General features: G+C 35.3%; 1 protein-coding gene across 1 annotated transcript in view; it reads right to left on the bottom strand.

Moving 5' to 3' along the window:
- The window catches only part of LOC149776908 (uncharacterized), a 77,623-nt gene that overhangs the window by 5,897 nt on the left and 46,042 nt on the right, over positions 1 to 25,684 (bottom strand). Inside the window, exon 2 of the mRNA XM_089941615.1 lies at positions 5,114 to 5,194. Coding sequence (XP_089797741.1) covers positions 5,114 to 5,194 — 81 coding nt within the window. The remainder of the gene's footprint in view (positions 1 to 5,113; positions 5,195 to 25,684) is intronic.

The raw sequence follows: 25,684 nt of genomic DNA, 5'->3' as shown, positions 1-25,684 counted from the left end.
CGGTTTAAAACAGCCTAACAATATTGCAAGAAAGGGAAAAGGAAAGGGAAATTTCAGTTCCATTCTATGCTCAAGGATAAAATATCATAAGGTGAATACAGCTGAAAACAAAATATCCCTCTCAGAGCTCATGGCTGTAATTGAACCATATTTAATGTAAAGAAGAATAGAATATTCCAATTGAAATATATGTGATTATTATTATTATTATCATTATTATTATTATTATTATTATTATTATTATTATGAAGCATACATACATACATACATACATACACACACACACACACACACACATACATACATACATACATACATACATACATACATACATACATGCATACATACATACATACATACATACATACATACATACATACATACATATATACATACATACGTACATACATACATACATACATACATACATACATACATACATACATACATACATACATACATACATACATACATACATATAAGCACTGGAGAGAAGTTTCTATTTCTTCTATCTTTCTTGATTTATTTAAAACCTGATATTTTTCATGTTGTATCATTCAGTTAGGATCAATAGAATAATTTCAATGCAACGAAAATTATAGTAGGAAATTTGAATGCAGAAATATTTTTAAAATATTAATATCAAATTACCCAATTTTTATCATTTCATAACTAATCCAAAAAATTAATACCATATATAAAGAACTTAATCTGTGAAGTGATATAATAATAATAATAATAATAATAATAATAATAATAATAATACGAATAATAATAATAATAATAATAATAAATAATAATAATAATAATAATGAGGACTTTGTATAGCGCCTAATCTTTAGAAGCTCTAAGCGCTTAACAACATTAGACAACACCTATAAGATAAAAAACATATAATGATATGATTACAAAAACAAACACAATGAAATTAAAAAACATTGAAAAAACAAAAACATGCTGAGAATATTTAAGATAGGAAACATTATTAGGTCTTTAAGTTTGTTCTTAATGAGTGAGTTTTGAGAGCCCTCTTGAATGTGATCACTGTATCTTTGTGTCTAAGTTCAGTGGGCAATTCATTCCACGTTTGCTGGGCCCTGGTATGCGAAAGAACGCTGTCCATATGACTTTGTTTTCATAGTGGGAATAATGAGTATACGATTGTCAGAAGAGGGGCGTAAGTACTTTGCTGGTGTGTACACATGGGTGAGGTCGGATAGATATGTTGGACTAGAGTCCGACAGTGAAACGTAGCACAGAGAACAAATTTTGTGCTTGATCCTGGATTGAATGGATAGCCAGTGTAGGGTACAGCGCAGTGGGGAGGTGTACTCTGATCGTGGTACTCTAAGTATGATCCGAGCAGCCGTGTTTTGAAATTGTTGAAATTTCTGGAGCAGATATTGAGATGAACCAGACATAATTGAGTTAGAATAGTCCAGTCTTGAAAGTACTAATGAACACACAAGTGTTTTAGTGGCATCAACTGAAAGATATTTGCGAATTGAGCTGATGCGTCTCAGCTCAAGATATGCAGCCTTGCATATGTTCATGATATGTTGGTGCAATGTGAGAGTACTGTCCAGAGTAACACCTAGGTTTCGTACTGATTGTGTGAATTTAATGTTGGTGTTGCTGATATTTATTGTTTGAGGTAAAGGATGTGAATGAGAAAGTCTTTTTATTGTGATCAGAATGGCCTCAGTTTTATCATCATTCATCTGCAGCTTGTTACATGTCATCCATGATTTCATATCAGAAATGCACCCCTCTACACCTTGGATGGTAGCATCAACTTCAGTTGTGTGGCTAGATTTGTATACTTGGGTGTCATCAGCGTACAACAATTGGTGAGACACTGGATGATGATCTATAAGACTTGAGAGCGACTGAGTGTGTATAATGAAGATAACAGTTCCAAGAACAGACCCCTGTGGAACACCACAACATAGATCAATTGGGCAGGAGTGTATTCCATTTGCAGATACAATTTGTGTCCTGTTGACAAAGTAGGACTTAAACCACAGTAAGGCTGTATCATGAATGCCAAATACATGCTGGAGACAGTGAAGTAATATAGCATGGTCTATTGTGTCAAATGCTGCATACAAATCAAGGAGGCTGAGGACTGTAATCTTTCCGCTATCCAACGTAAGGGAGAATGTCTTTTAAAAGAGTAGTTTCAGTACTGTGGCAAGGGCAATATGCAGATTGTACATTGCTAAAAGACTGTTTGAATTTAGATGAGATACAAGCTGGGATAGAACAGCCTTTTCCAAGATTTTTTATATGAATGGGAGATTAGAAACTGGGCGGTAGTTCTTTAAATCGTTATGGTCTAGTGTTGGTTTATTCAGCAGAGGTTTTACAATGGCAGTTTTGAAAAATGATGGGAATTCACCGGATGACAGAAAGAGTTATTAATAACATCAGTTAGTGAAGGCAATACTGGATCTAAGCACTCAAACAGCAGTGATGTTGGAATTGGATCAAGTTTACATTACTTTGGTGCACTCTTCATCAGGATTGTACGTACGAAATCCAACGAGACAGGTTCAAGGGGTGCTAATTGTTGCCGCTCAAATTATGTATCCCAACTTTATGGTGACGATGAGTCAATTAAAATTGTGGTGTCAAGCTTATCTCTAATGGTTTGTACTTTGTCACGGAAGAAATTTGCAAACATGTCCGGAAGGTCGACTGGAGAGAAGGTAGTTGGAAGTGGGGTAGATTTGTAGATTTGATATCACGTAGCTTTTAAAATCATTTCAGCACACACAGGGCTTTTGGAACTAAATTTGACTGTGACAACCTCAGGCTGGTCATTGAAACCTGACTGTAAACGTTTCAGGCCGGTCATTGAAACCTGACTGTAAAAGCCTCAGGCCGGTCATTGAAACCTGACTGTAAAAGTCTCAGGCCGGTCATTGAAACCTGACTGTAAACGTTTCAGGCCGGTCATAGAAACCTGACTGTAAAAGCCTCAGGCCGGTCATTGAAACCTGACTGTAAAAGTCTCAGGCCGGTCATTGAAACCTGACTGTAAACGTTTCAGGCCGGTCATAGAAACCTGACTGTAAAAGCCTCAGGCCGGTCATTGAAACCTGACTGTAAAAGCTTCAGGCCGGTCATGGAAACCTGACTGTAAAAGCTTCAGACCGGCCATGGAAACCTGACTGTAAAAGTCTCAGGCTAGTCATTGAAACCTGACTGTAAAAGCTTCAGGCCGGTCATGGAAACCTGACTGTAAAAGCCTCAGGCCGGTCATGGAAACCTGACTGTAAAAGTCTCAGGCTGGTCATTGAAACCTGACTGTAAAAGCTTCAGACCGGTCATGGAAACCTGACTGTAAAAGTCTCAGGCTGGTCATTGAAACCTGACTGTAAAAGCTTCAGACCGGTCATGGAAACCTGACTGTAAAAGCTTCAGGCCGGTCATTGAAACCTGACTGTAAAAGCCTCAGGCCGGTCATGGAAACCTGACTGTAAAAGTCTCAGGCTGGTCATTGAAATCTGACTGTAAAAGCTTCAGGCCGGTCATTGAAACCTGACTGTAAAAGCTTCAGGCCGGTCATTGAAACCTGACTGTAAAAGTCTCAGGCTGGTCATTGAAATCTGACTGTAAAAGTCTCAGGCTGGTCATTGAAACCTGAATGTAAAAGCTTCAGGCCGGTCATTGAAATCTGACTGTAAACGTCTCAGGCTGGTCATTGAAACCTGACTGTAAACGTCTCAGGCCGGTCATTGAAATCTGACTGTAAAAGTCTCAGGCCGGTCATTGAAATCTGACTGTAAAAGTCTCAGGCCGGTCATTGAAACCTGACTGTAAAAGCTTCAGGCCGGTCATTGAAACCTGACTGTAAAAGTCTCAGGCCGGTCATTGAAATCTGACTGTAAAAGTCTCAGGCCGGTCATTGAAATCTGACTGTAAAAGTCTCAGGCCGGTCATTGAAATCTGACTGTAAAAGTCTCAGGCCGGTCATTGAAACCTGACTGTAAAAGCTTCAGGCCGGTCATTGAAACCTGACTGTAAAAGTCTCAGGCCGGTCATTGAAATCTGACTGTAAAAGTCTCAGGCCGGTCATTGAAATCTGACTGTAAAAGTCTCAGGCCGGTCATTGAAATCTGACTGTAAAAGTCTCAGGCTGGTCATTGAAACCTGACTGTAAAAGCCTCAGGCCGGTCCGGTCACTGAAACCGCACTGTAAAAGCCTCAGGTCGGTCCGGTCATTGAAACCGCTCTAAAAATTGAGCGATCTTAAGCATAAAGCTAAGCAAATTAGTGTCAAAACAAAAAATTCTTATTAAAATTTGAAAAAATTGCCACATCAACTTAAATCATATCTTCCTATCCAAACGTTTTACTTTATAAAGCTCTCAAATCGGTGGAAGTAAGTGGATATATGCGTTTTCATATTATTTTTCTTTTACCGTGTCACCGTCTGGGTTACTCAAAAAAAGCGAAATTGCTTATAAATATACAAGTATCCCAGACAGGCCTATGGTGCATAAAACAGACACATTCTTTGCTGGACAAAATGATAAAATATAAAACTGTGCCACTTCACTGCCGAACAACCATTATTTGAATCCTTCTTGGCGGAATGATATTGGAACGAGTATTCATTTACCAGAAAGAGAAGTACTCTTTACTTTTCATTTTCATAGAATGGTATAAAGTAACAAATAAGTCCCAATACAGGTCTACAATTTGGACAAACTAATAAGAAAACATAGCCAGTATTCGAATTGCATTATAATGCATTTCAGTTTATAATACAGCATGGAAGTTTAAAAAAAGCCAGGTTACTGATTTTTCAGTGCATTTTTCTACTTTTAGCCGAGAGAGAGAGAGACTTAAGAAAACGTTCCTTTCCATGCCAACTGAATGCTGATTCATTTAATAAGAAGAATGCGGTACTTTTGTCATCAAAACTACGATAGTAGAGGCTGAGCTAAATAAATGTGTTGTCCTCAGAAATGGAGACAAATAAAAAACACATGTGAAGTTAAGTTAGTATGGTACTACCTATACTATATATCAATATTTCCGCAATATACGCACATAAACTAAAATAGTCTGAATAGAGTATGTACTAATTAACAATACTCACGAGCACCAATCAAGTTTTGGTATTCTGGCACATGGACAAGCACGATATTGTCTCCAGGGCGATATACATTCCTCACGTAAACTGAAATATACATAAGAGAGACAGATTTGATACAACTATATTGATACTATATTCGAATGAATTAAAACGTAATTTTGACGTGTAATAGAAAATAAGTCATGGTCCTAAGGAAATCACAGACCTATCACATTTAGTAAATCTTGAATTATTGGCAATGTTGACAATTTTCGGGTGCAAATGAATTTTGATGAGTTAAAAGGAAAATGGTAAATCTGTCATACGGCATAAAATTACCAAGATGATGATACAATGGTCATCCACTACATTATAATAACCAAGATGATGATACAATGGTCATCCAGTGCATTATAATAACCAGGAAGATGATGTAACGGTCATCCACTACATTATAATAACCAGGAAGATGATGTAACGGTCATCCGCTACAGCATAATTACCAGGAAGATGATGTAACGGTCATCCAGTACATTATAATAACCAGGAAGATGATACAATGGTCATCCAGTACATTATAATAACCAGGAAGATGATGTAACGGTCATCCGCTACAGCATAATTACCAGGAAGATGATGTAACGGTCATCCAGTACATTATAATAACCAGGAAGATAATGCAACGGTCATCCTCTACACCATCATTACCAGGAAGATGATGTAACGGTCATCCAGTACATTATAATAACCAGGAAGATGATGTAACTGTCATCCACTACAGCATAATTACCAGGAAGATGATGTAACGGTCGTCCAGTACATTATAATCACCAGGAAGATGATGTAACTGTCATCCACTACAGCATAATTACCAGGAAGATGATGTAACGGTCATCCAGTACATTATAATCACCAGGAAGATGATGTAACGGTCATACTCTACACCATAATTACCAGGAAGATGATGTAACGGTCGTCCAGTACATTATAATCACCAGGAAGATGATGTAACGGTCATCCGCTACAGCATGATTATTATTACTAGCAATATTGCGATTTCCATTACAAGTCCCTATCCAGTTTTGAGGTCAATTTCAACAGCTGATTTGATAAAATAAAACATTAAAATTATTCTTAATCACCTTATAACGAGAGCTTTTTTCAACTGTCCTCTCGTTTTTCAGTAACTACGTTTAAACAAGAACTATTCCTGACATTATATAAGGCATAATTTCAAACTCCACATCAAATTAAATAGAAAAATCTCTACTATATTTTTATTTTCTCTATTTTTGGATTAATTATCTTTCTCGTCGCTCACTGTATGTATCAATAACATCTTTTTAATGTCTATAATGTTATTTTCTTAACAGATCTTCTCTCATTAAATTCTTTTGTATGTGAACTGTTACAACAGGGATTAATTTCGTTGTTGGTGTACCAAGGTAAGCATTATTCAAGGTTAAATTAGTGGTTTTGGTTTACAAAGGTAAGCATATTTCACTCTGTCTTGTTTTCTATATCTCTTATATTGTACCGATTCCATGTCTTATCATTACAGATCAGAGACAAACAACACTATTTCGGCTTTGATTGAGTTAACTCCTCTTCAAGACGCTTATAGTCTCTTCACATGAATAGGGACATGGAGGGTCCTAGTGCCTAAACATTAGTACGGTCACAGAGGGTCCTAGTCCCTACATATTAGTACGGTCACAGAGGTTCATAGTCTCCACACATTATTAAGGACACAGAGGGTCCTAGTCCTTACACATTAGTACGGTCACAGAAGTTCATAGTCTCCACACATTATTAAAGACACAGAGGGTCCTAGTCCCTAGTATGCTTACAGAGGGTCATAGTCCCTACACATTATTAAGGACGTAGAGGTTCATAGTCCCTACTCATTAGTACGGTCATAGACGGTCATAGTCTCAAATATTACTTCGATCATAGACGGTCATAGTCTCTACACATTAGTACGGTCACAGAGGGTCCTAGTCCCTACACATTATTGACGACGTAGAGGGTCCTAGTCCTTACTCATTAGTACGGTCATAGACGGTCATAGTCTCTACATATTACTTCGATCATAGACGTTCATAGTCTCTACACATTAGTCCGGTCACAGAGGGTCCTAGTCCCTACACATTAGCATGGTCACAGAGGGTCATAGTCTCCACGCATTATTCGGGACATAGAGAGTCATAGTCCCTACATATTAGTACGGTCACAGAGCGTCATGGTCCCTACACATTAGTACGCTCACATAGCGTCATAGTCCCTACACATTAGTACGGTCACAGACAGTCATAGTCTCTACACATTAGTACGGTCACAGACGGCCATAGTCTGTATGCATTATTGGGACCATAGATGGTCATCGTCTCTACACATTATTGCTTTTCAGGACAATGAATTCAGTATGGTCTTGCTTCTATACATCATTACAACGTGTTTGTTGTAATATTTGCAGTACTACATTGCCGCATATGAGGACAGACTATTACTAATCACTGCAAGGCAAGCGGACACAATTGTACAAATATTTATCAAGAACAAGATTTCAAACAATGCATACCTAATGAACAGCAAACCAGTATTCGTACGTTACATACATACATACATACATACATACATACATACATGCATGCATGCATGCATGCATGCATGCATGCATACATACATACCTTATTTTTATTTTGTTCTTTGAATGGACTTTGAAACCATTGTAAAACGGCGTCAAAATAAATGTAGATCACCCGTTAAACAGACTCGCTTGATGCATCAAGATCAACATGTGTGTGTGTGTGTGTGTGTGTGTGTTTTAAATGAAACGCTTTCTATGCTGATTGTCTATTGTGCCGGAGAAAAGATAAAGGTTTTCTTACAGGGAAATGAATACATGTACCACTGCAATCAGATTGTTAATATACCTTTCAATCCGCTGGCCAGGTTTCCTACACGATTAGAGATGAAGTTATTTCAATTTCTGCCAATGATAATTCAAAACATAGTATCAGGTCCTAACGGGTGGGTATTTTGCTGCAAAAATGCTTGCTCGTGAATAAAATAAATTTGCACATTGTCTTGATCAGTTTCAACGTTTTTCATTTTGTTGGTTCTAAAATGGAAATGAATATATTGACTTCTGTACGATTAGCATTCCGCGTGCATAGTTTTCGAGTTATTTGATTTATTTGTTTGCATTGAAGCGGGTTGTAGCTAATTAGACGATTGATTCATATTTTATGAACTTATTTGAAAAGACGAATGGCACTGAACTTGTAACCTGCAGACCTACAAATTTCGACACAATGCTTCTAAATCTGTTCCTGGAGTCACAAACTGTATATGTCGAAAATATGTCCAATAGTATACATATGTGCTAGGATGCTTTTTCCACAAATCGTATTTTTATGAGGACTGTACGTTTTATTTGAGACAATATTTACCATACAGTTTTTATTCACGCCTATTCTTGATCTTTAGTTCGTCAGTTGATTATAGTTATAAAATCACTGGAATTACAACTTATCTGGACTTCACCATAAAAGTCATTTTGTCGTGTCCACGATACAGGTTTAGCAATTCTCTCACCTGTTCGATATATATTTAAAATTATGTATTGATTTGTTCAGAATTAGGCTAAGAAACGAATACATAAATGTTCAATATTTCATATTAGCGTACAAATGTATTCTTATACGGAAGCTATATAGAGCTCGTTTTCTAATGTTAAGTATAGCTTCGATAAAGTACGCGTATTGTCGCACTTTATATAAAGTCTGACATTTTTGTGAAAGAAGAATAATCATTTCCTTCCTCCAATGCCATCAATATTATCAAACGTAATGGAAAAATAGCATGACTACAAATATCAAACGCAATACAGAAATGATTGTCATAAAGCAAGGCGGATAAGAATATTTATATTTTTGCGGCCATTGAGCTACGATAGTTCATCACCTAGTGAAAAATCATATTTCAGGAGAACATTCATCTCTGAAAACTAATTTGGTTGACAATACGAGTGTAAATCAGACACCAGTTCAAAATGTAACGGAGTTAATATTAAAGAAGTAATAAAGCCGATTCATACGTGTTGCATGAGATGGACAATAATGAGGGAAAAGGTTGTTGTATGAGACAGACAATAATGAGAAAAATCTGTTGCATGAGACAAAAAATAACGGGAAAAAGTTGTTGCATGAGACAACTTTTCAACGATAACAGTGATGATCGATTATTATTTCCATTTTTGATTTAGAAAACACTTCAAAAATAATAATTCAACAACATGTATATAGTCTGATGTGCATTTCTACAAAAAGATGAGCCACTTCTTACCCTCATTTCAAAGCATTTCATGTATGTAACAGCGCAATACGGTATCTCAGAGCAAAAGTATCTACAGGGTAAAAACTAAAAGTGAAGTTTGAAAAATGTAAAAATAAAAAATACACAATTTGCAGAAAGATCACCCCTTCCTACGAGATAAAAGTGAAATAGAATAAGATAAAATATAATAGCTAAATATACAGACATTTTAATAAGAAAGAATGTAAATTAATAGATAAAGGCAACACATTTTACCATACCAGAGATTCTCTGTCTGATCACACTGACCTTAGGTACGGTCAATATACATGATGCTGGATGTTTTCTCTTTCTTTTTGCTTCCTTTTGGAAATTACATGTTACAAACATTTCTCCAAACACTCTGAGGGGTGTGTGTGTGTGTGTTGGACAGCTAAAACATTAAATATAGTATTTTATGAAAAGATCTGAAAAAAGTAATTTGCATTCTGGAATGTTTTGTCATCTGATTGCATCAAGGTTGCAATCCTGCAATCCTCCTAAGAATATAACCTCTGTGGAGGGGGGGGGGGGTATGTGGGTGGGTGGAAAAACGAAAACGTATATGACAAAAGCCCGACCTGAATCATTTTTTTATATTTATCAGTATTGAAGTATATGTTCATATTGTGCAGACACAAACCAATTATATTATAAATGGTTACATCCTTATTTAGTCTTCAGACTTATTCAGTATTCAAGGAAAACGTTCCAGTCATCAACAAGGGTTAACAATACTGACGCTAGCTAGTAGAGAAATATTAAAAATGAAAATTTTTAAACACGGTATCAATGAATTCGAAATTATCACGATGATTTCATTGTTCATAGCACATATGTTTTCAAGAAAAACTCATAAAATTAAATAGCCCATCCACCGGCTTAGCTGTACCCTGTTTTTAAATATAACCAGGTAGTAAAATTTTATTTGGAATTATCATGACGCATACGATAGCATGACAATATCACGATATCACGACAAGACCCGGTTGTAATTGTAGACGATATAATTGAAATAATGTATCCATCTGTTATTGAAAATTAGGTTTTAGTTAAAACGTAAATACTGCATGTTTGACTTCTAACCTATTATATCTTTATACTATTTTAATGACTATGTTATATATTGTTAGCTTAAAGACCCACTCTCTACTCAAATGTGCGCTGTTCCAATAACTAGTACTTTTTCTCTTGTTATTAAATACTTTTAATACGGTAGTGTTTTCCGATACTCACAAGTACGTGTAATAAAACGAAATATCGTGTATCCAAGGGCAGGGCCTGTGATAGTCGTGTTTAATATCATTTACAAAATTAGTTTCCATCTCTTGTAGACCGTGTTTACAACCACGATGTCGAGGGGTTGAATCGCTGATTTAAAAAAATTTATTACCTGTTTCTGACATTTTAAGAAAAACTAATGTAAATACATCTTCCAGAAGATTACAAGACTAACACTATTATGTCAAGACCTTCGATGACCTTGTATTTCCTTGATTGAAATATGAGCACTCAACTATATCAAGCGATCCGGAATTCTCTTTTAAGTTTCGGGTCTTTTCTAAACGAAAGAAATGGCTAAAAGCGACTTGTCCAGAGAGACGAAGAAAGGAAATTAAGACGATTTAAATCTTTCATGCATGAAGGAAACGCGAAATTTAATTATTGGAGACTTTGAAAGCCTTTCCTAGAGGAAGATGGGAGATTGATTTTAATAATTAATGAATTTTACACTTAGTCTTCAATAGATACTTAACAAATAAGGTATAATTTAACAATGATGTGCTAAAGGAAAAGGTAAGCCTTACTTACCAAAAACATACAGTTGACACGTTCTGCAAAACAAAGTCTGGAAGATTGCAAAATGGACACTCACAGCATTAACAATATTATTATTAAAAATAGATTGTATTATAATGTAGCATATAATATAAAATATCTAATAGGAGTCCGGATTGAAAACATGCATATTTCACAGATATTTCAAAGCGAACCGATCAAAAGATATATATATATATATATATATATATATATATATACACAATAAAAGACGGTTGTTATTAAACTGATTCTCTTTTCGATTTAATTGTCTCCCTGTGATTTTAGTATCAGCGTGTACGAGGCACAAGTATGAATAAAATTCGCTGGAGATGTGCCGTGTTCAGGTAATTGAAAAAGAAAATTGGTCTCTTTTTCTTTGAATATGTGCCTTGTTCAGGAAATTGGACTCCAAAGGGTTATTTCTTCTATTGAACCTGTTCTTACGTCTGCAAGGCGTTTGTGTAAAGGCAGGATTGATATATGTGCACTTTATTTCGTTCACTCAAAATGAATGCAAGGTACTGACAAATACAAAACGAAGAGAGATTCACACAAATCTATACATATGTGTATTTCTGTAAAACTCCAACTTGCAGTATATTCTTTTTCAGTTTATCGGAGTTGACAACAGCCTTTTTCAGATTATCTGAATGTACAACATAGTCTTCTTCAGATTACCGTAGTGTACAACATGGTCTTTTACAGATTACCATAGTGTACAACATGGTTGGTGTTGTTGTTGTTGTTGTGGGGTTTAACGCCATTTTGCATGTGGGAGTGCGTCAAGGCTGTCTCCTGTCACCCACGCTTTTCAACATCTACTTAGAGCGCATCATGAGCGAAGCCCTGGAAAACTACTGTGGGACAGTCAGCATTGGAGGGCGTAACATCACCAATCTCCGCTTTGCAGACGACATTGATGGGCTGGCAGGCAGTGAAGACGGGCTAGCCACCTTAGTGAAGAACCTGGATGAAACATCTTCCAGATTTGACATGGAGATAAGCGCTGAGAAGACAAAACTGATGACAAATAGTGGCAAACAAATCTCAGCCAAGATTAAAGTCAGAGGACATGAACTGGAAACAGTGAGCCAGTTCAAATATCTTGGTTCCATAATCACTGAAGAGGGATCAAGAGCAGAAATTTTGTCAAGAGCAGCACAAACAATGGCAGCTATGTCAAAGCTAAGACCCATCTGGAGAGACAAGAATATCTGTCTGAAAACTAAAATCAGACTATTGCGAGCTCTAGTCATCTCAGTCTTTTTGTACTCATGTGAGGCATGGACCCTGACAGCAGAATTACAACGAAGAATCCAGTCACTTGAAATGAGATGCTACAGAACCATCCTTGGCATCTCTTACATGGACCACATCACAAATGAAGAAGTGCGTAACACCATCAGGCGCGAAGTAGGCCAATATGAGGACCTCCTCACCACTGTCAAACAGAGAAAACTGAAATGGTATGGCCATGTCACTAGAGCCAACAGTCTATCCACAACAGTCCTGCAGGGCAGCGTCCAGGGTGGCAGAAGGAGAGGTAGACAGAGAAAAAAGTGGACTGACAACATCACAGAATGGACCAGGAAAAGTTTTGCGGAGACACAGGCATTGGCACATGATCGAGACAAGTGGAGGGAACTGGTCAGATGTTCAGCAGCACAGTGCCTCAACGATCACACTAGGTCATGAGACTGATGATAATGATGATGATGATGACACCATGGTCTTTTTCAGATTATCGGAGTGTAAAATATGGTCTTTTTCAGACTTCCGTTTTTTATAACATGACATTTTTAAAAAAAATAATCAATAATAGAATCATAAAGATTGCACATGTCAAACATAATCAAAATTCTTGTTCAGAACTTGTTCTCTTTTCAAATAGTAAAGTCAGTTTTTAACTGAAAAAAATACGGCATGGCATTAAAATATTGACTACATTGGATGATTATTATCATAGGAATTGTTTTAGGATATTGACTACACTGGATGATGATAATCATAGAAATTGTTTTAGGATGTTGACTACATTGGATGATGATAATCATAAGAATTTTATAGGATATTGACTACACTGGATGATTATTATCATAGGAATTGTTTTAGGATATTGATTACACTGGATGATGATAATCACAGAAATTGTTTTAGGATGTTGACTACATTGGATGATGATAATCATAAGAATTTTGTAGGATATTGACTACACTGGATGATTATTATCATAGGAATTGTTTTAGGATATTGACTACACTGGATGATTATTCTTATAGGAATTGATTTAGGATGTTGACTACATTGGATGAGGATTATCATAAGAATTTTGTAGGATATTGACTACACTGGATGATTATTATCATAGGAATTGTTTTAGGATACTGACTACACTGGATGATTATTCTTATAGGAATTGATTTAGGATGTTGACTACATTGGATGAGGATTATCATAAGACTGTTTAGGATATCTACACTGGATGATTATTATCATAGGAATTGTTTTAGAATATTGACTACACTGGATGATGATTGTCATAAGAAATTTATAGGTTACTGACTACACTAGCTGATTATTATAATTAGAACATTTTAAAGATATTGACTACACTGGATGATTATTCTCATAGGAATTGTTTTAGGATATTGACTACACTGGATGATGATAATCATAGAAATTGTTTTAGGATGTTGACTACATTGGATGATGATAATCAAAAGAATTTTATAGGATATTGACTACACTGGATGATTATTATCATAGGAATTGTTTTAGGATATTGATTACACTGGATGATGATAATCACAGAAATTGTTTTAGGATGTTGACTACATTGGATGATGATAATCATAAGAATTTTGTAGGATATTGACTACACTGGATGATGATTGTCATAAGAAATTTATAGGTTACTGACTACACTAGCTGATTATTATAATTAGAACATTTTAAAGATATTGACTACACTGGATGATTATTCTCATAGGAATATTTTAGTATATTGACTACACTGGATGATGATAATCATAGGAATTGTTTTAGGATGTTGACAACATTGGATGATGATAATCATAAGAATTTTGTAGGATATTGACTACACTGGATGATTATTATCATAGGAATTGTTTTAGGATATTGATTACACTGGATGATGATAATCACAGAAATTGTTTTAGGATGTTGACTACATTGGATGATGATAATCATAAGAATTTTGTAGGATATTGACTACACTGGATGATTATTCTTATAGGAATTGATTTAGGATGTTGACTACATTGGATGAGGATTATCATAAGAATTTTGTAGGATATTGACTACACTGGATGATTATTATCATAGGAATTGTTTTAGGATACTGACTACACTGGATGATTATTCTTATAGGAATTGATTTAGGATGTTGACTACATTGGATGAGGATTATCATAAGACTGTTTAGGATATCTACACTGGATGATTATTATCATAGGAATTGTTTTAGAATATTGACTACACTGGATGATGATTGTCATAAGAAATTTATAGGTTACTGACTACACTAGCTGATTATTATAATTAGAACATTTTAAAGATATTGACTACACTGGATGATTATTCTCATAGGAATTGTTTTAGGATATTGACTACACTGGATGATGATAATCATAGAAATTGTTTTAGGATGTTGACTACATTGGATGATGATAATCATAAGAATTTTGTAGGATATTGACTGCACTGGATGATTATTATCATAGGAATTGTTTTAGGATATTGATTACACTGGATGATGATAATCACAGAAATTGTTTTAGGATGTTGACTACATTGGATGATGATAATCATAAGAATTTTGTAGGATATTGACTACACTGGATGATTATTATCATAGGAATTGTTTTAGGATATTGACTACACTGGATGATTATTCTTATAGGAATTGATTTAGGATGTTGACTACATTGGATGAGGATTATCATAAGAATTTTGTAGGATATTGACTACACTGGATGATTATTATCATAGGAATTGTTTTAGGATACTGACTACACTGGATGATTATTCTTATAGGAATTGATTTAGGATGTTGACTACATTGGATGAGGATTATCATAAGACTGTTTAGGATATCTACACTGGATGATTATTATCATAGGAATTGTTTTAGAATATTGACTACACTGGATGATGATTGTCATAAGAAATTTATAGGTTACTGACTACACTAGCTGATTATTATAATTAGAACATTTTAAAGATATTGACTACACTGGATGATTATTCTCATAGGAATTGTTTTAGGATATTGACTACACTGGATGATGATAATCATAGAAATTGTTTTAGGATGTTGACTACATTGGATGATGATAATCATAAGAATTTTGTAGGATATTGACTGCACTGGATGATTATTATCATAGGAATTGTTTTAGGATATTGATTACACTGGATAATGATAATCACAGAAATTGTTTTAGGATGTTGACTACATTGGATGATGATAATCATAAGAATTTTGTAGGATATTGACTACACTGGATGATTATTATCATAGGAATTGTTTTAGGATATTGACTACACTGGATGATTATTCTTATAGGAATTGATTTAGGATGTTGACTACATTGGATGAGGATTATCATAAGAATTTTGTAGGATATTGACTACACTGGATGATTATTATCATAGGAATTGTTTTAGGATACTGACTACACTGGATGATTATTCTTATAGGAATTGATTTAGGATGTTGACTACATTGGATGAGGATTATCATAAGACTGTTTAGGATATCTACACTGGATGATTATTATCATAGGAATTGTTTTAGAATATTGACTACACTGGATGATGATTGTCATAAGAAATTTATAGGTTACTGACTACACTAGCTGATTATTATAATTAGAACATTTTAAAGATATTGACTACACTGGATGATTATTCTCATAGGAATATTTTAGTATATTGACTACACTGGATGATGATTATCATAAAAATAGTTTTAGGATATTTGCTATACTGGATGATGATTATCATCACAAGATATTTCTAGGATATTGGATACGATGGATTGTGATTATAATAAGAAAACTTTTACGAATGCCTGAGGCATATCTACAGCAAAACAGTCAAATTGCTCTTTGATTACGGTATATATCTGGGTATGAATCAGGTCCAACTACAAAACTGCAGAGACCCAAATCTACCAGCGCATAACGCGCAAGCAAATCTTGGCCTTTATAGTCTGTTCTAGTTAATATATAGAACAAAACCGTAGACCCTGATCTGCGACAGGATATCGGGGTCTATCTTGTGTAAAGTTGGACTCGACTTGTACGCCTGTATAGACAGTGTGCCCAAACTGTTCTTTACTCACAGTAGAAGCCAAGATTCAAAAAGCTACATACATGTCATATTGTAAATCTAAGCATCAAATCAAAATAGCCTTTAGTTGGAGATAATTTGTTGTATCAGTTTATGTTTCTGAAGTGATGAAAATAAATTGCATCTGCGATGCTTGTTTAATTTATTGTTCACCTGGTACGCATGTTCCACAAATTTGTTTATCATAAATATGATAAACGTTTATATAAGTAAAGTTTAAAATGCACGGAGATCGATTTATCGTTCACCTAGGATGTATGTTTTACAATTTCGTATTTAATCAATATGATAAAGGTTTACATAAGTAAAGTTTAAAATAAACGGTGATTGACTTATCGTTCACCTGGGATGCATGTTTAACAATTTTTTTTTCATCGAACGGTAAATCGATCTCCGTGCATTTTATACTTTCGGAATGGTATACAGAGAAAGAAAGGTTACTTAATAAATAATATGATAACTAAAATTTCATTTGTGAACACAGAAAACTTAATTTCGCGCGCGTGTGTGTAAATTCTTTGCTGGAGAAACACGCGAAACCTGACATGTATGTTTTAACACTTTAAGGGCTGACAATTTGCAGTTTAAGACTGAATGGTTGTCTCTATTATTATTCCGCTGTAGTGAAACCCTTTGACGCGAAAATATTTCGCATTCAGCTGCTTAAATTTCAAAGTAGTTTTAGAAGAATGCATATTTAGGAAAATTCAGGACATGGTAGATGGGAATCACTGTTAGGTATTGTTGTTGTGAGTTTGTCGCCCTTTTTCAGCGCATTATAGGGTATACGTGGCAGCCGATATAACTGGTGGAGAAAGAAAATAAGAAACCCTATGTAAAAATCACCGACACATGGGAAGCTACTGGAAAGCTTTATCACAAAGCCACATTGACCAAGCCAGAGATTCGAACCCACGCGGACTGTGGCAAGATGGCAGTGATCGGTAAATGGCGAGCACTTTAGACCACTCGGTCACCTGGGGACACGGAATCGTTTTCTAGTGATATTGTTTAAATAATGATACTCGTGTTTTACGTTATTAAAAAATCCAAGTTTCATACATAGTGCTAGGATTTGTGTATTACTGCTACATTTTCAAAGAGCAAAAGTACATAAATATAAGACATAGAACTATAACGAGTTGGATGTAAAATCGATAGGAACGATTCAAATGTGAGTCATTACTTTGACTGAGATTTAACGAAGTACTTAATCAAAATTGTAGTAAATACGATTCATGATAGTGTATCAGATTTGTTTTAAATTTCTTTTTTTTGAGAATGGACATTGAAATCCGTGAAGAAATAGCATCTGTTGAATCATGTTTCACTTCCTCCCGGCGCAGAGACTCGCTAGATAATGTACATCAGTATTACTAGATAAACCTGCCAAACGATCAGAGAGGCGTATGCTTGTAAATGAACCGCTTCATTTCGCTGATTGGTTGAAGGTTTTATACTTGGGTAAAAACATATTTTAGATGGAGCCTTGTAGCACAAGGCATACACATGTTATAAATCAATTCGAGTTTGCGTATTTTGCCAGCGTTATTTTATTCACTAAACCTCTTAAAAGTGCATGCATTATTAATGGATCTGCCAATAGAGATCACGCCAGCTTTATAGGACAAAACGTTATATTTAGTGTCACAATGAATGAATTAAATCTGTATACTGATTCAGCATGTTGCACTTATTGATCATTTAATGTAAAATAATCCAGATATTTATGTGCCCATAGGTTCTGGTTGACAGCAAACTAACTAGTTACATCTGTGCCCATAGGTTCTAATTTAAATCAAACCTATCCAGTCACTTACGTGGCAGTAAGTTCTGGCTTAATGCAAAATAATCGTTACTTCTGTTCCCATAGGTTCTGGCATAAAGCAACCTATTCCAGTTACGTCTGATCCCATACATTCTGGTTCTCAACAAACTCATTCAGTTACTTATGTGCACATAGGTTGGATTTTAAACCACATTAATCTAAATTCGGGTTCTAAGCAAACAAGTCGAGTTACTTCTGTGGCTACAGGTCTGGTTTAAATCAAACTAATCCAGTAACTTTTGTGTCCGTAGATTCTGGTTTAAATCAAACTAATCTAGTTACGTCAGTGGCCGTATGTTCTAGGTTAAAGGAGACTAATTTAGTTAGCTCTGTGTGTATATGTTCTAGTTCTAAGCAAACAACTCGACTTACTTCTGTGCCTATAGATCTGGTTTAAAGCAAACAACTCGAGTTACTTCTGTGCCTATAGGTCTGATTCTAAGCAAACAACTCTAGTTACTTCTGTACCTGTAGATCTGGTTTCAAGCAAACAACTCGAGTTACTTCTGTACCTGTAGATCTGGTTTCAAGCAAACAACTCTAGTTACTTCTGTACCTGTAGATCTGGTTTCAAGCAAACAACTCGAGTTACGTCTGTACCTGTAGATCTGTTTTCAAGCAAACAACTCGAGTTACTTCTGTGCCTATAGACCTGTTTTCAAGCAAACAACTCGAGTTACTTCTGTGCCTATAGACCTGGTTTCAAGCAAACTATTCGAGTTACTTCTGTGCCTAGAGATCTGGTTTAAAGCAAACAACTCGAGTTACTTCTGTGCCTATAGGTCTGATTCTAAGCAAACAACTCTAGTTACTTCTGTACCTGTAGATCTGGTTCTAAGCAAACAACTCTAGTTACTTCTGTACCTGTAGATCTGGTTTCAAGCAAACAACTCGAGTTACTTCTGTACCTGTAGATCTGGTTTCAAGCAAACAACTCGAGTTACTTCTGTACCTGTAGATCTGTTTTCAAGCAAACAACTCGAGTTACTTCTGTGCCTATAGACCTGTTTTCAAGCAAACAACTCGAGTTACTTCTGTGCCTATAGACCTGGTTTCAAGCAAACTATTCGAGTTGCTTCTGTGTCTGTGGGTCTGGTATAAAGCTAACTAATCTAATATGTGTCTGTAGCTTCTCGCAAGTAGTTTTGATTTATTCTTTGATCCCTGTGTTAGTGCTGAATCGACGCTATTAATATATTTGGTCTTTTCATTCCTGTTATTATTGATCCATAGGAGATGGGTAGAGTAAAATTGTATCTTGTGGGGTTTAAAGCTTGGTAAATGGTATTTTTTTCTTTAATTTGTGTTTAAATTTAAATAGGTTTTCTTGTGGAACACCTTGATTTTTTCCCCAAGATTCATATAATATTTTATTTATATTTTAAGAACTCTTGAAATTTATTTGGCAAACGAATCATTGCATTTAGACCTTTGTTTGAAATTGTTAGCATGTATAACTAGGCCGGTATGAATCTGCTATACTGAAAAACATTTTTTCAAGCTATTAAATATCTGATGAATATACCTTTACGAAACATGTTTAGCGTACACATATATTAGCGTTCTCCGTCGACATATCAATTCGACATGTATGATCTCAAGTGACCATATGTGGCTCAAAATCCCCAATTATGTCTTTAAGGAAACAACGATGACAAAACTTAATTTATATTGTAATCTGTCTCGAGATAACACACACACACACACACACACACACACACACACGTTTCGATGTATAGTCGTTTTCAATCCATTAATTGGCCAATATTTCGATGTTTAAGGACTATTTATTTAAGTGGCGTTAAATTTCATACTAAACGGAAAAAATAAGCTATGTCCAGCAAGCAAACATGTGAAAACCTCTCACAGATGTTTTTGAACTTCTTTCTTCTTCCTCGACGGAAACACTTACAGTTTATGGTACATTTCAGATGAGATGCTGATGAAGCTGAATCGTCGCATGGCAACCATATTTGTTATTTTACGTCCAGAGAGGTAACGCCTTAGAGTGGCTTTATAACTTTAACCAGACTGACGTGAAAACTTGATGCTATATCATTATGTGTTTACATTTAATTTCATTTTGATATATTCTAGTGGTCCAAGCGTGAATGAAATTTGAAACACACAATGCAAAATTTGCATATTAGACTCAGAATGAAAGTATTGTGTTTAAAAGAGACGTTAGTTGTTTGATCTTAATCACAATTGATTTTGGGATTCTACGTTATTTGTAAAAGTGATTCAATCTTGAACTAAATTTAAAACTTTCTTTAAATGAAAACAAATCCACTAGTACTTGTTTAGGGAGGATACATACATACATACATGCATACATACATACATACATACATACATACATACACGCAATTAGGCCTACTCCTTCAGTTTACATTAAAAACCAAATATTTTCAAGGAGATTCATTTCATTTCTCAGCGATGAGACTTACATCACCATAGTTGTACCTTGTTTTGTTCAGATAATTGGTTTTTACAGTAAATACAATGCCAGACATTACTGTCTAATTTTGACTACGAGCTTTAAGTATGTTATATATAGTCTACCGTCCCTACAATGCCAAGAGCCCCATAAATTAACGAACCATCGGAGCTACAAAGCATGAGAGAAATACGAAAATACGCCTTCTGCAAACTCTTGGACAGATAATTTCTGCTAAGTTTCCACAGCCAATTAAGGTGCAAAGATAAATACGTGCTTTCCAAGTTTTTGGCCTTCAAAAGATTATACTTGAAGAAATTAACATCTTTACTGACAATTCTGATGACATCAGGCTCTTCTGGAAGAATGCGCATGACTGAAGTAGAGGCAGTAATCTATTTCACACTATATTGGTGATGTTGTGGGTTTTACATCATTTTTTAGCACATGATAGGCTATTCATGGCGTCCAGTATCTCTGGTCGAGGACGTGCCCGGAAAAAGTCTGGTAAGAACCACCGCCACACGGGAATCTACATTATATGGTAAACGGTCCTTAGTACGAAACAAAAATCACAGACATTTCCAAACTTCAATGCATCTCATAATAGTTTTGTTGACGATTTCTTCTTCGGCATGGACGAAGAAACTCCGAAGCAAGAAAACCAGAAGTTTATATTTGGCCATAGTAATTACCGTAATTGGGAGTACTCCTCTGGCCTTTATTCTCCAATGATATAATAATGTAACAGTATTTTGAAAACAGCCAAAACGTTTGCAAAACATGTAAACTTAGCTTTGCAACAAAACTTGGCTTAAATGGATTTACAAAACCAATAGATCTACTCTGATATGAAGTTTTGTTTCGGTTGCACTGACTAAAGACGCTCACGTTATGCAAAGCGATGAATCTCCATGGTGACACGCAATGTTGATCAGCATACACATGATGTAACAGGGAGTCGGTCAGCTGTTCTTGTTACATTAGTCTCTGCCTGTTTCGATCTTGTTATCGTTTATTTTGTAGGACAAAATATTTCATATGAGCGGGTTTATCATCCTGAACGTTTGGGCCATTTTTAGTCTTATAGTTTTAGAAGCTTCTAGAGATTTTTTTCTTCTGTCTTGATGGAAAACATTCAAGTGTATTGAAAGGAGCACTACTGCATAAAATGAAGAAGAAAAAAAATATACAAAATTCAAGAAAACTTTAGGGAATTGTGGTCCTTGTAAAGCACACTTTTCTGACCAATAAAGTACCATCTCTTATGTCACTTGTTTAAGCTCAAATAAACAGTTAGACAAGAAAGGGTGAAAATAACAAGCTTTGAAAAAATACAATAATTTATTCCCTGGAAAAATTTTGTAAAAATGAAAAAATATGAACCTACGGGTTTATAGAATCAAATTCCAAAATAATCCAAGAATAAAATTTTAGTAGTCCTGATAACAAAATGTTCTCCTGATTTCGCGTTTGAATTCCGACAAAGAATCCAAGATGGAAGACGATGACGTATGCTGAAATCTGTAGTGTCAAGGTCTAGAGTTCCTTGTAGAAACAAGAATTATCACTCCGGTTTCTGATAGCTGAATATATTTTTATGAAAAACTGTTCTTGTTCCACAATATTACATGAGCATACATATTTTCCAGAAAAATAACAGAATTAATCCTTTTGAATCCAAGTAATTTGAAATAACCCCAAACCAAGTAATTTGAAATAACTCCAATCAGCACAACATACAACTAACAGTTTAACAGCCCATCTTCTGCTGAGATTAATTCTCCAAAAGATGGGTTATATGGTCTTTTTAAAACTTACACAAGGGGTCACGTGATCATCATCTTGAAGGGTATAGAAGCAAGTACTTGTTGCAGATCACGTTTACTTAGTGTGACCCTGATGAAAACCAACCATTTTACTCTAAGAAATAGAAATATAAAACAATTGTTTACATCTTAAAGAAAATGTTCCATCATGACCTCGAAAACAACCAATCATTTTAAAATAAAATAGAACTTGTTTACGATGGTTGCTACAAATTTTGACACAAGGTCATGATTTAGATCAACGCCTGGTGTTTATAAACTAACTGTCAAGGTCAAACTATTTTCTGAAAAAAGTATCATCTCTAGTGAATAAATTAACATTACAATACCATGTAATGAAAAATAAAAAAATTTAAAACTGACAAACGAACAAATATACAGTCGACTGCACAGCCTCGGGCCCGTCACGAGACTTGCAGTTAAACGGAGTGTGCAGTTAACCGAAGTACGGTACAGTACAGCTTTAAATCAGCACGGCAGGAATATAGGTGAAGAATACGTATAAAGATGATTAGAATCCACTCCTTCAACGTTTATTTAAATGAAACAAGAGTCTACAATGAAAAGCACTAACGTAATATTGTTAAATCAAACACACTGAAATTTACGATTTCCGAAAGAAATCGGCAACTGATGTCTGCGCACAAGTTTTACTAATAAGTTGGTGAATTGCCGACTCTATTTTGTAAAACGGTTCAAATCGCTCACATTCTCTCTGTTCCATGAATCTGCATAAATTCTGGAGTGACTGAATAGCGACTTTAGATGAAACCTTGCCATCTACTGCGTCGTCGTCATCACTTCTTTCGTCATTTTCTACTGAGTCGTCGATTTCACCTTCTGTCTGAAGACTGTCATCTATTGCAACATATGATTGTTTCCATGCTATTGCTCACCGGTGGGCGAGAATAAACATGTATCTACCATCTATGGCGTCCTTTACATGTTAATCATTTACAAAGTCGCATTTACCGGCTTAATTGTCGGCTTATTTGAAGCGCTACAGCAATGGACTGGCAATAACTGATCCTGACTATACATTGTGCAGTTAACCGGAGTGATATTGTAATCAATAATGTGCCACGGGCAGAACATTTATCGTGCTATTATCCGGAGTGTGCATTTAAGCGAAGTGCAGTTATCCGAAGTTTGTTCCCATTGAAAAGCATTGGGAAAAAACGGGACCGGCGTGACTACGTGCAGTTATCCGGAGTGTGCAGTTAACCGATGTGCAGTTAAGTGGAGTCGACTGTATATTAAATCAGATACAAGTAAATCAAATATACATAACATAACAAACATGTGGGTATATATAAATAATTAAAGTCAAACTTTCAAATTTTTAAAAGCGTCAACGCGTTTTTGAGCCATTACATAGTACACATTAATAAGGTATACGTTATAGGTGCACAACCTTTCTCGGCCAAGGGCCAAATTGCATTTTCTATGACCACTCGAGGGCCTCAAACACTAATTTCTTTAATATAATGTTCACAGGCCAGATTTGTGTTGTTTTAATTTGCCCTGAGGACCAGACAGAACACGTTCCCGGCCCGGATCCGGCTCGCGGCCTGTGGTTGTGCACCATTAGTATACGTATTCGAACAACGGATGCTTTTACCGCAGATTCTGAAGGTTCCATGAAAACATCAAATTGACTAAGACCCACATCCCATAACAAGAAATGTGTTTTGTGGAAAATAGCCTCTACCTATTTGATTAGTTTCATGAAGAAGACGGATAAATAATAAATAACAGAAAATACTACAGACTAAACCAACCTTAGGAGCATGACTTGAAATAAGTTGATACAAGAGAAAGAAGTGCGTCTCAAAACTACAATGGCCAATTATTGATGATCTAGTTGATAAAATGATGTCGAGTCGATGCTTCCAGTAATTTAAATTACAGTAATAGTTTTACATGAATTAGTGTAGGACGAATGGATATTCATTTTATATGATGGATAAAGCTATCTTTTCTGGAAATTAACGTGGGAGTGAACGCGTATTTCTCACCCTGACATTGATCTGGAGTGCATGACTGCAGTGCATGGGTTGCACATAATCAGAGACTGTTTATAATGTCATTGAGGTTGTTTAATTCAGGAATATGTTGTTTTTCAACTACAATTTAGTTGCTTTACTTAACATTTCTTCGTTGCGCATTGCATGTGCTGCAGATGCATTGAACATGGCCTCATACTTTACGAATTTGTTTTAGTTTATATTCTTTATTGATTTGTTGGGGTCCTTTTTGGTATCAACTCACATAAAGGACCTAACAAACTACTTTATAACAAAAGTATTCAAGCGAACATGGCTGGAAGCAACTCCAATGTATTAGAATCCATAACAATTTCACCCGTTTAGACTCATTTTGAACTTTGCTTATACCGAGAAACGTTTAACTCCGATGGTAAAGGAATCTATGCATATTTGACCTTGAATAGATCTATCCTTTACCTGCAGTGCATGCAATGAATGCTTACAAAATTCACTTAAATTAGTCTTCTTCAAAAGAGGAAAATTATGATTTACATGAATATTTGCATGTAAAATGGTGTTGCTGTCCTGTATCATAACATAAATAATATCAATAATAATTTCAGTATCTTTTTAAATTAGGGAGGGAAAGAAATAAAATGTTCTTGTTGCCAACTTTAGTCGACTCTTTCAAACCTAGTAATCTGATGAACTCGGCTCTCATAAATACCATGAAATCACCTACTGACAGCTTCACATGAAAGCCACAAACTGTACAAGCTTAATTTGTTTCTGATATGAAGCTTTAGGTAAAATTAATAATAATGATTAGTCATAATTATAGTCATACTAATCAACAACAACGTGTATTGGTTTGTTATTTGTGGTTATACTATTCCCATTAACTATTTGTATGTACCTCACCTCTCTTATACAGTCATGACTAATGAATAGTAT

Source organism: Sinohyriopsis cumingii, chromosome 18 (assembly GCF_028554795.1).
Source record: "Sinohyriopsis cumingii isolate HCF-2022 chromosome 18, ASM2855479v2, whole genome shotgun sequence".
Taxonomy (NCBI): Eukaryota; Metazoa; Mollusca; class Bivalvia; order Unionida; family Unionidae; genus Sinohyriopsis; species Sinohyriopsis cumingii.
The sequence above is the reverse complement of the archived record's forward strand: the minus strand, read 5'-3'. Positions and strand labels throughout refer to the sequence as shown.